The sequence below is a fragment of the Lycorma delicatula genome, chromosome 13 (genome assembly GCF_047948215.1).
Source record: "Lycorma delicatula isolate Av1 chromosome 13, ASM4794821v1, whole genome shotgun sequence".
Classification (NCBI taxonomy): Eukaryota; Metazoa; Arthropoda; class Insecta; order Hemiptera; family Fulgoridae; genus Lycorma; species Lycorma delicatula.
Window position 1 is genome coordinate 9,370,962 of NC_134467.1, and position 13,336 is coordinate 9,384,297.

A 13,336-nucleotide genomic window follows, 5' to 3' on the forward strand; every position below is an offset into this window, starting at 1 on the left:
ATGAACAGGAGAGGAGAGAAATTTTTTGTCAGAATCTTATAAAGAGAAACTGGTTTGATAGGCAACGTATTAAAGCAACTAACTGGTTTTAGTTAATTTGGCTGTACAGTAATTTATAATCTGGAAATAATATAACGTTTATACGGTAAAAACTACAGAAGAGGTCAAAGATTGGAATATGCAAAACATAAAAAGCAAGGAAGATAGCATTCAACATTCTACAAAATAAGATTTGTAGCACAGATATCTAAAAAAAATCTTATTTTTGAATGATGGTTTTAAAAATGCATTTCTTTAAGAGAATCTGATTCTCTTTTTGGCAAACCCGCATTGAACACTGGACAGTATGTGCAATGGCTTTCGCTGGTAACATGACTTAGCGAGCTGCCAGGGGTTACACTGCAACTTGCACATAGTCTTGCCAAAATTTGAATTTGGCTTCCTTGATAACAAGAATGTACTCAATATGGGTGTGCCGGTAGATGTGCAGATCCTCAGCGTGCACGTTGTCAAAGACAATCTCCATTAGGGGGGTGATGCTGGTATCTTCTATACGTGGTTCTAACTCTTGCGTGCAGCAATCTCAGGCCAGAGGACCACCACTTTTTCCCGGTTTTCCGCATGTGTCTAATAGATGGCTCCCCGGAAGCAGAGGTCATGATGGCTCTAGGTGTAGTGTATACGTATTATAGGGGAAAGTCTGCTGCACTTCTGTGTACAGTGGGAAGTAAAGCTGCAGAGCTTAGGGCAATGTGGATGCCAACCTCCAAAGCCTTACAGAACAAGACTCTCCAACGGGAAAAGGGTTTAGAAGTGGTACAATGGGTTTTTAAAGATCTTACAAGTGGTACAAATGGTTTCAAGAAGGTTGTGAACACGATTAAAGGGTTGAAAATCTTAACACATCAACAATCGATGAAAATATTAATAAAACAAAGAGCATTAATCATTAAATTACTATTAAAGAGATTGCTGAAGGGATATGAATCTCTTAAGAATTGTGTGAAACAATTTTATGAATGAAATAGTATCCGAAAAATTTGTTTCAAAACTGTTTGTTGAAATTTTAACAAAAACAACGTAGCAGAACTCAAATGCTGACATTGCTGATAACTCGAATGCGTACGGTTATAATATTGAAAGCAAAGTCCAATCATCCCGGACAAAGATTCTATACGAACTAAGACTGAAAAAAGCACGATGAGTTCAATTAAATGTTAAAATTCTCCATACTGTTTTTTCAATTATAATAGCGTCTCATTCTTTATTAATTCTTACCACAAAGTGACAAAGTCAACAAACAGTATTAGCGGTTTTACACCATCTTAAAACACAATGTAAAGAAAACTGCATATGTAAGCAATCATTTTTGGATTTTGCATATAATTTCATAAGCTGAAACTTCAGCTCCCACTTCATTAATTTGTGATTATTTAGCCAAAAATAATACCAAATATGCCATCCTGTGACTTTTTCTTGTTTCCAAGGATGAAAAAGAACAAGTTGTGGCAAAAGATGAAATAAAGAATACACCGATGAGGGTGTAAAAAATGCTTTCAACAAATTTTTTGACGATTGGAGGAAATACTGACATAAATGTATCACAACTACGCTGACGGGGACAGTATCAATCTAGAAGAAAAAGTAAAATCTTTTTGTTAACAATTAAAATTTTTGATATTTTTTTATCACTTTCCAAGTTAGACTTTTAAAAATACAAAATCTGTTGCAGATGCACCTCTTACTTATGGATTAATACTTATGTATAATAGTACTGATAAAGAATGTTTATGTGTTTTGTCTAATAAAAAACAGAAAAAATTTATTTCATGTTATTCATCTTTTATTATTAAAAACATATAATAACAAATTTACAATAAATCTCTTAATTTCATTCTATATTCAAATAATACATCAAATTTTTTTTTTTTTTTTAGCAAACAGAAATTAAAACATTAATAAAATTATATTGCTGGTCTACTTACATAGTTGCTTTAAAAAAAATAATACTATAATACGAAACCGATAAAAAAATAATAAAAATAAATTTAAAAAAATATATATACTATTGATTGATCATTTATTTCATCCAAGCTTTTTTTAATTTTAAAACTTTCATTATTCTTTCAATCTTTTAGAGAAAAACAATCAAAAATTTTTTTAATATGATTTACAATTAAAATTCACTGTATAAAAGCAGATATTTTCACAATGTATTCATTAATATATATATATATATATATATATATATATATATATATATTAACACAAATATGTTCACATTTAAGTTAGGCACTTTTAAACACTCTCACACATATGTAAATATTCACAAACCTGAAAAAACAATTAAAATTAATTAAAAAAAAAATTAATTAAATTATACATAACTGACTTTTTTTACATTAAAGATAAAAAATATTGACAAATGTGTTTAACTTTATTTCATGTAAATGAGAATATACAATTACTATGTATATTTATTGTTCATTATCACACAATATCCAATGTTTGTACGCAGCTGTCCTGGGAAATATTGGTCAAATTTAGGGGGCAGATTCAGGATATCAAAATAAACATAAAAAGCCTCACTTCATTTTCCCTCTATCTGCCATTTTGTTTTCATTTCCTGTTTTCACTTTCTTCACTAACTGAATTAAAAATAATTTATATCATAAGCTATTTTGCACTTTTAACTTACACCTCAGCCATTTATCAACTGATGTGAACATAATTTAACACATAATTAACATAATTTGATAAAACTAATATTTACAGAGCTATTAAAAAAATTTTAATAGCCACCATTTTGGAAATTTTAAAGGAAAAATTTTCAAACTTATTTATTTTGTAGAAATGTTGTTGGATGAATGTCACCAAATTTCATTAAATATCTGAAGATATTTATCTTTATATCTTAAATATCTTTACATATGTATACTTTACTGAAAAAAAAAAAATACAAAATCAAAAACAGAAAAAAATTAAGCGAAATAACACATTTGTCCACATGAATAATTTTTGTTTTTTCTTGATGTCCTGAATCAATACCTTAAGGTTGACCAAAATTTCCTGCAACACTTTGAACACGTTTCTTAAAACTGGAGAATGCTGGGAAGATCTGGATTATCCTTTTTCTAATATATTTACTTATCTTTTACATCAGTTTTCAATGTAGCAACAATATTTGGAGTTTTAAGTAAACCATATTCTACTGAAGAAAGTTCAACAATCTACTGTGAACAAAATTTAGAAAACTTACAGGATTCTACTTTTGTATTTATTCAATTTATCATAATCAGTTAAACTCTTCTTAAGATAACAATTTAACAGAAAATTTACCTTAAAAATTTTTATACATAGGTGATTGACACCATAATTTTTCAGTGTAATACAAAAATAAATCATTACATTTTATTAGAAGAGACTTACTTTTTAACAAGAAAATTTCTCTTCAGATAAATTTGAAAGAACAATCTTAAAAAATCAGCTACATAAAATGAGAATCTTTTACCAAAATTACATTAATATCTAAAAAAAAAGCACTACTGTATGACCAAATTAGCATTCCATCTGGACTTGATCAGCACAGTGATAAAATCAACACAAATTTACAGCATAACAGTTTTACTTCACGTTCAGGAAAAATATGTACTAACCGCTTGAAGTTGAAGTTTTTTTCAACTTCAACTTAAAAAAAAATGGACAATTATTACAATGTTCTTTGCAAAATTGAAGTCACTGCTTTTTATGATTATCATTTAAGTTGGTGGATTGAAAAATAGGAGTCTACAACAGTTATCACAGGAGCCTTCAATTTTTTCCTAACAGATCACAACTATCTTTTTTTTACAAAACTGAAGCAATTTATGCTCTGGTCTTGAAGCCTGCCCTAAGTCAGTCAGTCACTATTCTGAACTGATCGTAGTAATTCTATAACTATTATAAAATAATAATTTATAAAATACATACATACCTTGTGAAAAAGCACTATTATACTGTGAATAGAAGCCATTTGGTTTCATTTTATATATGTTTATATTTATTCATATATTTTTTTCTTTAAAATATAAACTGATTTTTGTTACGATGATGATGAAGATGATGATGACAATAATTAAAATAAGAATAATAATATTACATCTCATTTGGCTAAACTATCAGCTAATTCCTTCTCAACAATTCTTCTATATTCATCAAATCCACCTTCTATACTAACAACACTACCGTTGCTGCATACCCATAACTCTTTACAAACCATTCTGATTAATCGTTCATCGTGCGAAACAAGGATAACACCACCCTGAAATAAAAATTGCAATTGTTAATTATTTTATAACAATAACAATTTAGAGCTAGCATGTTTACTGATACGCTAATTTTATACAACTAGAAAAATCAATCTTGTACGATTACTGTAGTGAAATCTAGAAAAATAATTTTATTTTTTTATATATCGCAATTGGGTAAATTTTTTATGCGATGTAAACTGCTAAATAGAATGACTTTATTGTAATATGATTTTCTTACATAACTTTTTCTTGTTTTGGATAAGTTTGTAGAGGATACATTTAAAAAAAAAAATCTGATGTGGACACCATATGACTTCCTTGAACGCTTATTAAATTACATATAAACATTTTTTTTCTAAAATGAAAAGTACATAAAATTTTATTTCACTAATAACTTCTGATATTTTTTCATATTTTCTTTTTTTAATTATTTACTGTAGAAATTTTTTTACAATCAGAGGTTAATAATTATTAATAAATCAATATTTTTAATTAAAAAAAAAAGGAGATGAAGTCAGATTCAAACCGATGTGCCTTTCCCTTATAAGATCCAAATATCTCATTAATTAAAATTTAATTTGGCTATAACTCTGAAACCGATGAAATTACAGACTGCTAACAATACATCATTGAAAAGCTCTCAATGAGGGCTCTTATTGATTAATTATGTACAAACCTTTACAGAAACATTTAAAAAATTTTGAATGGGGTTTCCTTCCCCCATAAACTGTGGTGACAGACAGGTAATTCACAGCTTTTATATAATAAAGTAAGTTAAACATTGTCAAAAATTCATTTAAATTAAAAAATTATTTTCCACTAAATAATTCAACAAAGTTTTTTAAATTTTATGAAAAATTTGGAGGATACTCACTCAATTTAAGCAAAAAAAAAGAATTTTAAAATGATTAAGAATGTTGTACCTGAATGAAGCTATTACCATACAGTACATATGCTGAAATATTATGTCTGATGCTAAAATCATATAGCGGTGATATTAATTTTGAGAAGTTTGAATAAACATTTTTGATGAACATAGCGGCTGTCAATTTATGATAACAGCTTAATTTAATCTGAAGAAAAAATGAAAGAAAACTGGGGATTCACCATGTCACAACTTTCTTTAATGCTTCATGATCTTTGATTTATGAAATTTTGACTGAAAAATTGGGATTTTAGGTTCTAGATAATTCAAACAAAATTTTAACAAACAAAAAAACGTTTAACAAACAGAAAAAAACAAGGTCTATAGAAATATAAAAACTGGAATAATTATACCAAACGGATAAAAAAAAATTTCATCAAGTACTTTGTAACATGTCTGAAATAGTTTTGGAGAGATTTAAAGAATGGCAACCTTCTAATGGACTTCTCTAAGGTATCTTCTCCTATTCAGAAGTTTACTCAAAAGGACTACATACAAAATACCTTGCTCTGGCAATTATATCAACACATATGTCTGTATAAATGTGTAAACCTGTTTCAACAAAGAAATTAAGAAAAAAATACTTACATTGTACTTGTTGATTGCTTTACCAAGAGCTTCAATTGTTTCAATATCTAAGTGATTGGTAGGTTCATCAAGCACTAAGAAATTAGGGGTCGCCATACACATTCTAGCAAATGCAACTCTTGATTTTTGACCACCAGATAAAGAAGCTACTGTTTGTAATGCTAGATCCCCAGATACACCAAATGAACCTAACTGCCTTCTGTATTCTTCAACTGGCTTACCTAAAGAATACAGAAAATTATTAATAGTAGTTTCCACAATCGTTTCACAAAATCATTTTCTTCTTTTTTTTAAAGATAAAACCGATCTTTAAATTTAATGAGGGCAACAAAAAAGTTGCATTTTCTAGAAATATAATTTCATATTTCCTAAAATGATAATTATATAGAATTGCCTTTTTAGATTACCACAAAAAAACAATTAAAACATTGCTTCTTTCTTAAATACAATATGTTTGCGTTTTGAATAGAATTTGTTGTTATATTAAATGTTCTTAAACATAAAATTCATGACGTGTTTTTATAGTAAGATACGTTTTGAAACTGCCACCTATATAAATCATGTAAACAAATGTTGCTCGCATAACTTTGTTATTTCAATCAATAGTCAACCGTTTAATCATTTTGTTGTTTATATTTATTAATTTGTAATGAATGCTACAATTCATGTACCAAAACATTCTCACACTCAAAAACCGATGCATTTCATATTTGGCAAGATTTTCTATTTTGTAACACATTATGAAAGCCCAAAAAAAATACAAAGTCTATTTGACATCACAGTTTAGCTCGCACTTAGAATGTAGTGGAGCAAGATCAATGACATGCCCACTATGGCCAGAAGCACCAGAGACACGTGCCAAGGTCAAATATTTTTTACTTTCTGGATGACCCTTCCATTTGTGTAAAAAATGAACCCAAGTCCTTTATCTAATATGTTTTTTCTTTTAATACACAAAAATTATAATACTCAAACTCAGGTGTTTTCTCTCATTAACTAAAATATAGTAATACAATCTAAAAACATTTAAATAAATTAAATAAAAATGAATAACGAACTAAGATTTCTCCAAAGATTAATAATGAATTGAAAAAAAAGAAGTACGGTAACTTACCAGGGTATGATTGTTGTATTAATTCAACGGACGAAACATTCATATCTAATTGATCTACGTGATGTTGACTAAAATAACCAAATTTAAGACTTCTATGTGTATGCCTAACACCTGATGTTGGTGTTAACATTCCCATTATTATTTTTAATAATGTTGTTTTACCAGCTCCATTATCACCAACCTAAAAATTTTTTTTACTGATTATAGGAATTTCTTTAGCATTAAAATTACATCTTTAAAAAGCATAATTTTTTTTAATGAATAATAACAGTTTATAAAAAAACTGATGATGTGGTGGTGGTGATGCCAGTGATGGTGATAGTAATGGTGATAATAATCATAATGATGATGAAAAAAATCCAAAACAAAAACTCCAAAACTTAGAAAAACCATGCAAATAAAGTAGGTTTACAAATTTCATATGAAAAACAGATTGCGTGACCAACACTCAAATTAAACTATCAAAAGAGTAAATAAATTCAAATAATTGTAAATAATAATCCCATCAGGACTAGAAAAAGAAGAAAACTAGAATACAGAAAATGGAAACGGCAAATCGTTTAATTGGAAACCTGCGCAATCAAATATCCATATCAAGAAAAACCAAATTAAGACACTATAAAAAGGTAATCTTTCTAGTAGCCTTATATTTGGTTAAGAAACATTACAAGCATTCTCTAGCAAAAACATAAGCGGTCCGAAATATATGGATGCAACATACCGACCAGAACAGCAGAAGAATTATATCAAGAGAGAAAATATTGAAACACACAATGAGGAAACAAAGGATAAAATTCTATCTATATACATTTGTATAGAATAATCAATAACAGACTGACAAATAAATTTTAAATTATATTAATGGGAAAAAAAGAGAAAAACAAATTTATACGCAGATCAAAAAGGACCTAGGATTTCTGTTTAAAGATAAATAAAAATTTTTATATATGAAAGATACATTTAAGGAAATCGGTTGAAAAATAAATGTAAATGTCATGAAAAACTAGCACTTAAAAGAAATCTCAAAAGAGCAAAGAAAAAAGAAAAAAACAACGAGAAATAATGAGGAAGTTTGGGGGAAAAGAAAAAAGCCAAACTAACAGTTTAATAACATAAAACAATTATAACTTTGTACTCCCCGGTAATAGTCATACGTTTTAGAAAGATTTTTTGAAAAATATATTTAACACAAAAACCTAAAAAGTTATGTCAGTAATATTTACCTATTATAATTATTCTATTTATTTCAATCGCATGAGAGTTAAAGTTAATTCATTAAACATTTTACCTACTTGAATAAAATTTGACTTATGATATTCTTTTACTGGAAAGGAATAAATATTACTTGTGACTTGTGAAAATGAATTGATGGAATGTACTTATTTTTTTATAAAATATCCTAAAACTTAAAAAGGAAAAATTAATTCACTAAGGAATGTCCATTTTTAGAAAATAAAAGTCAAAGTCTAATAATATAATTAAAACATTTAAAAAGATATAATTATTTTTTATTTTGCATACAAATTATTGAATTTTAATCATAAAAAATAATGCAAAAATTGTACTTAATCTATCACAAAATGATTAATTTAAAGGCAAAATCTGATTTATGGCGCTATTTCAGTGATGATGCAAATGTTAGAACAGGAAGTGAACACATCATTTTAAAATGTATGAATCCATTTATGTGAATTATTTTTTTTAAAGAAAAGCTGAACAAATTACTTATAAAAAAAATTAATTTTTCATATTTTCACTATTTTTAATTACTTCATGAAGAAATTGTATTTGTTTCTTTACTCTACTCTCAAGATAATTGAAATTCACTTATCCTTTTAATACTGGAGTACCAAAATCTACTTTACTGAAGATTGTGTAAAGAAAGAAAAAATATTCTATCATTCACGATCTTTTTAAAAGTAATAGAAATAAATTAAATAAAGTTTATTCCCACGGAACTGCTGCTAGGAATGTGTATTAATAAATAGTAGCATTTTTTTAACTACTGAAAATTTAAGTGATATTTAGAAAAGTCAACATTTTGTTTAAAACAACAAAAATGCGTGATGTTTTATGGTATTCTTTTTGTAACCTGTTTTTGTCTGTAAAATTTTACCCAGCTAATCAAAGACAAACCTCTTCATACCACATGCTACATGAACAAACAGTTATATACATTACAAACAATAGGTTAGATTATACAGTTTATATTTATTTTATGCAATGTAGCAGAATCTACATAAATTTGATTTTTCTATAGAAAACAAAACCAACAAATCAGTATAGTTCAAAATTTATTCGTAATTATTTTTAAAAAACTGTATCAAAAAAAATATATACTTCAGAAAATAGAATGAACCTTTAAAATAATTCTGGATTCATAAAACTAAAGATATACAGCATGATATATCTAACCGTGAAGAATTAATGTTGACAAAAATAAATACACACAGATAGATACTTCCAATTCTTTAAATATTTGCTCAAAATCACTGTTTATTTCAATCAAATAAATATACAAGTGTCAATAAAATGTAAACCAAACTTTTTTTTAACATTTATTAGTACAAAAGTATTGAATTAAAATTCAACACATACTTACTGCATTTCTACGTAGTCTTCCTGAAGTTCTACATATTTTTCCCAACATAGGAGGAGCTTGTGAATCCCTTCTTCATAAAAAGTTTCAGATTGTGTCATAAGTCGATTGCGCACAAACTGTGTCACTTTTTTGTCACTCTAAAGTAAATTTCATCCACTTTATCCCAATTACTAACAGGCCCAACATTACTGTGAAGAATCACATTTCTGACTGGCTGACTCCGCATTTTGTTCCTGTAGATAACGTTCACTTTGTCCAGAAGCCGGGCAGTAATATGTAATGTATATAGTGTGATGTTCGTGGAGAAAATGAACAAGCCACATGCCTTTCCCATGCCAAAAGACGGTTGATATAACTTTACAGCTGACACATTTCTGCCTTTATTGGTTAAGTCTCTCCACTCATATGCCACTTCATATTTGTGGATTTTGACTACAAGATGTAGCGTGGGCCAATAACTCACTAGATGGGAGTATTTGATGAAAAAAATTATTTCTTTTTCATCAAAATTTATTCATAACTTTTGGAAATTTATTATTGAGCCTATTTTTGATTTTCAATCGACAGTCTTGGAACCCCCCTCACGCACTTTATAGAACCCAGATGGTTTGTAATAATGGAACGGATACCGCCACGATAAATACTCACTTTTACACCAATTTTATAAATCAGAAGATGCTGATCATGTTCAATGAGATCATGGATCAATCAAATACTGTTATCTGTCACATCTGTCTTTAAATACCTATTCTGATTCACTTTCTATAGCTTAATGCCCTTTCTTAAATTTATTGGTCCAGTTGTACATTTAGGAACATGACATCATATCCTTAAGCTGCGCATGCAGTCTAGTCAAAATTTTGAGGGTCTGATGTCTTCATAGTGAAAAACTTGATATATCGTGCAACCGATGATGATGGAATCTTTCGCAATTACATGATGCTATTGACCATAGAGATGTGGATGTGAATACACAGGTGATTGGAGCATCCACTCCCAACATCTCAACTGTCAGTATCCTCCACACCAGCCCAATCGTGTTTGTATATGAGCTGTAAAGACAAAAGTCTGGTTTACATTTGGTAGACTGTGGTGTGTGTGTGTGTATAAGGGGTCTTGTAATTAATTTATTACAACATGCTTGACGGTGAAAAGATTTTACATTAATTAAACGAAATTCTTTGAAATTACAATTTAAACAAACAAATACTTACAATACATATTCTCGATTCTAATGTCGCACCTAAATTTACATTAGTTAATATAGGATGACCTTGAATATAAGAGAAACATACTTCATCTAGTTGTAATATAGGAGGTGATAATGGTTCTGTATCTGGAAATTTTAAAACCACCTCCACTTCTTTTTCTACACCCTTTAATTCTGGTCTATAAAAAAAAAATATAAAGAAAACCTCGTATAATATTTAAACACATAAATAAATACTACTAATACACTACATAACTTTTTCAAAACAGTCTATTTATCCCTTTTGGTCTTCTCAAAGTCGCTGAAACTGATCGGCCACCAGTGTGAGGTTCATCCTCAATATTTGCTTTACCGGCTTCTGATGCTGAAAAATCTATTAACCAACTGCTCATAGGACTTTCATCAACAGTTTTATCACCATAAATGATTTTCATATGACAATGAATGTAACGAGCATTCATTGTAACAGCTTCAAGAGTATCCTGCAGCTGTTAAAATTTCAATCTGAGAATGTTGTTTTAAATCTGTTGACACAGTGGACTACTCAAGTCCATAACAATAGTGACTGACAGAAGATGAGAGGCTGTGGTCGAATGAGTTTTGGAACGTTAATAGTAGGGAACTGAAACTGTAAGATGGCAGCAACAGATGATTTATGTGACATTTGGTTCCAGAAAAATTACATTTCAGCCACTCCTTTTAATAGGTATCTTAAGTTCATTAATGAAAGCAATAAAATTATTTACACTATTTAAAGAATGATAATTATTCTTTTTTTTTTACAAAATTCAACTGACATCTACGGTATGGCCATTAACCGCTAATAAATAACTGCTACACAGCATTTAGTTTTCATTATTACTAATTTTATAATTTAAAAAAAATTATAAAACTTTTGCTTGCATTAAAACAAGAAATGATATTTCAGTTTTTCCCTTGATGATATAATTAAAAAAATTGTAAACATAACCTTTATAATACAGCATTATATAAAAATAACCTGACTTATTGCTATAAACTGGTGGAAAGCTGTTGAATATTCATTAACTATATTTTTAAAAGACATTGCAACTTCAATTCCGTTTTTTCTATTAGGTAGATAATTCTATCAAATATAGTTACAATTATATATAACAAGGAAATTATACAGACTGTAAAACTAAATAAGAAATTAAAATTAAAAAGAGGCAGAAGTTAATAATTCAAATAGAAAATGATGAAAGAGAAGAAATACATAATAGAAGAAACGTGCGTCAAGGATGTCAATGACATTTTTCAACATATATACTGAGAAATTAAAAAAAAGAAGCATTATAGTAGGAGGAGAAAGAATAGAGACACATAAAAAGGATTATCAAGCACTTGGTTGAATCAAAGGACAACTTATAGAAATGGAGTACTGTAAGAACACGGAAGAAATTCAGAATAAAAAAGCAAACGTAATGAGAGTTAGCAACAAACACACTCCTATTATATCTGTAGAAAGGTTATAGAACAGATAACATTTAAGTTTTTGGGAAATTAAGAGATTTGGAATGCAAGTTAGACAAAGAAATAAAGAAGCATAATATCTATGGAGACAGGAGCTTTCAGTTAAGGTGTAAGGATTGTAGATACCGATAAGGACATTGATAGAATAAATAATAAGTTTGCCAAATATTTTCTGTGGAAAGTTTCAGATGGTCAGAAAAAAGAAGAGAAAACATAAAAAATGTTTAATGAATTATTAAAAGAAGCAGAGAAGCACAATAATGATGGTAATAAAAAAGAGGAAAACAATTTGAGTGAGGTACAACCTAAAATAAAAATGTACTGCTAAAAATTCACAAAAGGAAAATGGAAGGATGCAGAGAAAGTGAAAGAAGGAGGTAAGATGCTTATAGATATTAGAAAGAGAAGCTATAATAAGGAAATGAATGAAAATGACACCTAGGACTAAGAAAATGAAACACATTCGGTTACAACTTGTTAAAAAACAGATTCATCAGAAAGGAAGCATTACATGTAGATAAAAAGTATTATAAATATGTGTATATATTATTTATACATTCCATTTAAATTGGAATTAATTAATTATAGAAAAACAAAATTTTTAATTTTTTTCCAAGTGTGATATTATTTTTCTTTAATTGCTCTTTTACATACATTACGAATCTGTAAATAAAATTTTTCTATCACCCTTAGTTTTAAATTCAAATAAGATTAAGGGAAAATATAGTTAAAATATGTAAAATTTATAATTTTGCATGGTTGCATAATACCTGTGTTAGAATGATTTCGCTGATGCTTTTTTTTTATAAATAGCCTGAGACACATCCTGAATTAATGTTCAACAGTAATCAGCTAGCATGTTAGTATTCCATTTTCCTTTATAACGGGCTTTCCATCACCGAAATGTCCCGATGGAAATGTTTACAGTGTTCATCACTTACAGCTCTGAGATTGTCCAGGAAAAAATCCAGATGTGAGTGAAGGAAATATATTTTCAAAGACATATTACATCCCGTAGCTTTGTATGAAGTAAGACGTTGATTACCAATATCGTGGCAATTGTCGGATTTTTGTTTGCCAAGAAAATTTTTGCAAACGTCTTTAAATGAAGCCCAAG

The 13,336-nt window shown here is 28.4% G+C and overlaps 1 protein-coding gene across 1 annotated transcript in view; it reads right to left on the bottom strand.

Annotated features, from left to right (window-relative positions):
- Positions 1-2,253: 2,253 nt before the first annotated feature.
- LOC142333676 (ATP-binding cassette sub-family F member 3) overlaps positions 2,254-13,336 on the bottom strand; it is a 54,420-nt gene continuing 43,337 nt past the window's right edge. Inside the window, exons 10-14 of the mRNA XM_075381092.1 lie at positions 10,733-10,907; positions 6,917-7,097; positions 5,803-6,023; positions 3,974-4,300; positions 2,254-2,334 (exon numbers count right to left, since the gene is read on the bottom strand). Of these exons, the coding sequence (XP_075237207.1) occupies positions 4,142-4,300; positions 5,803-6,023; positions 6,917-7,097; positions 10,733-10,907 (736 nt within the window). The 3' untranslated portion in view covers positions 2,254-2,334; positions 3,974-4,141. The remainder of the gene's footprint in view (positions 2,335-3,973; positions 4,301-5,802; positions 6,024-6,916; positions 7,098-10,732; positions 10,908-13,336) is intronic.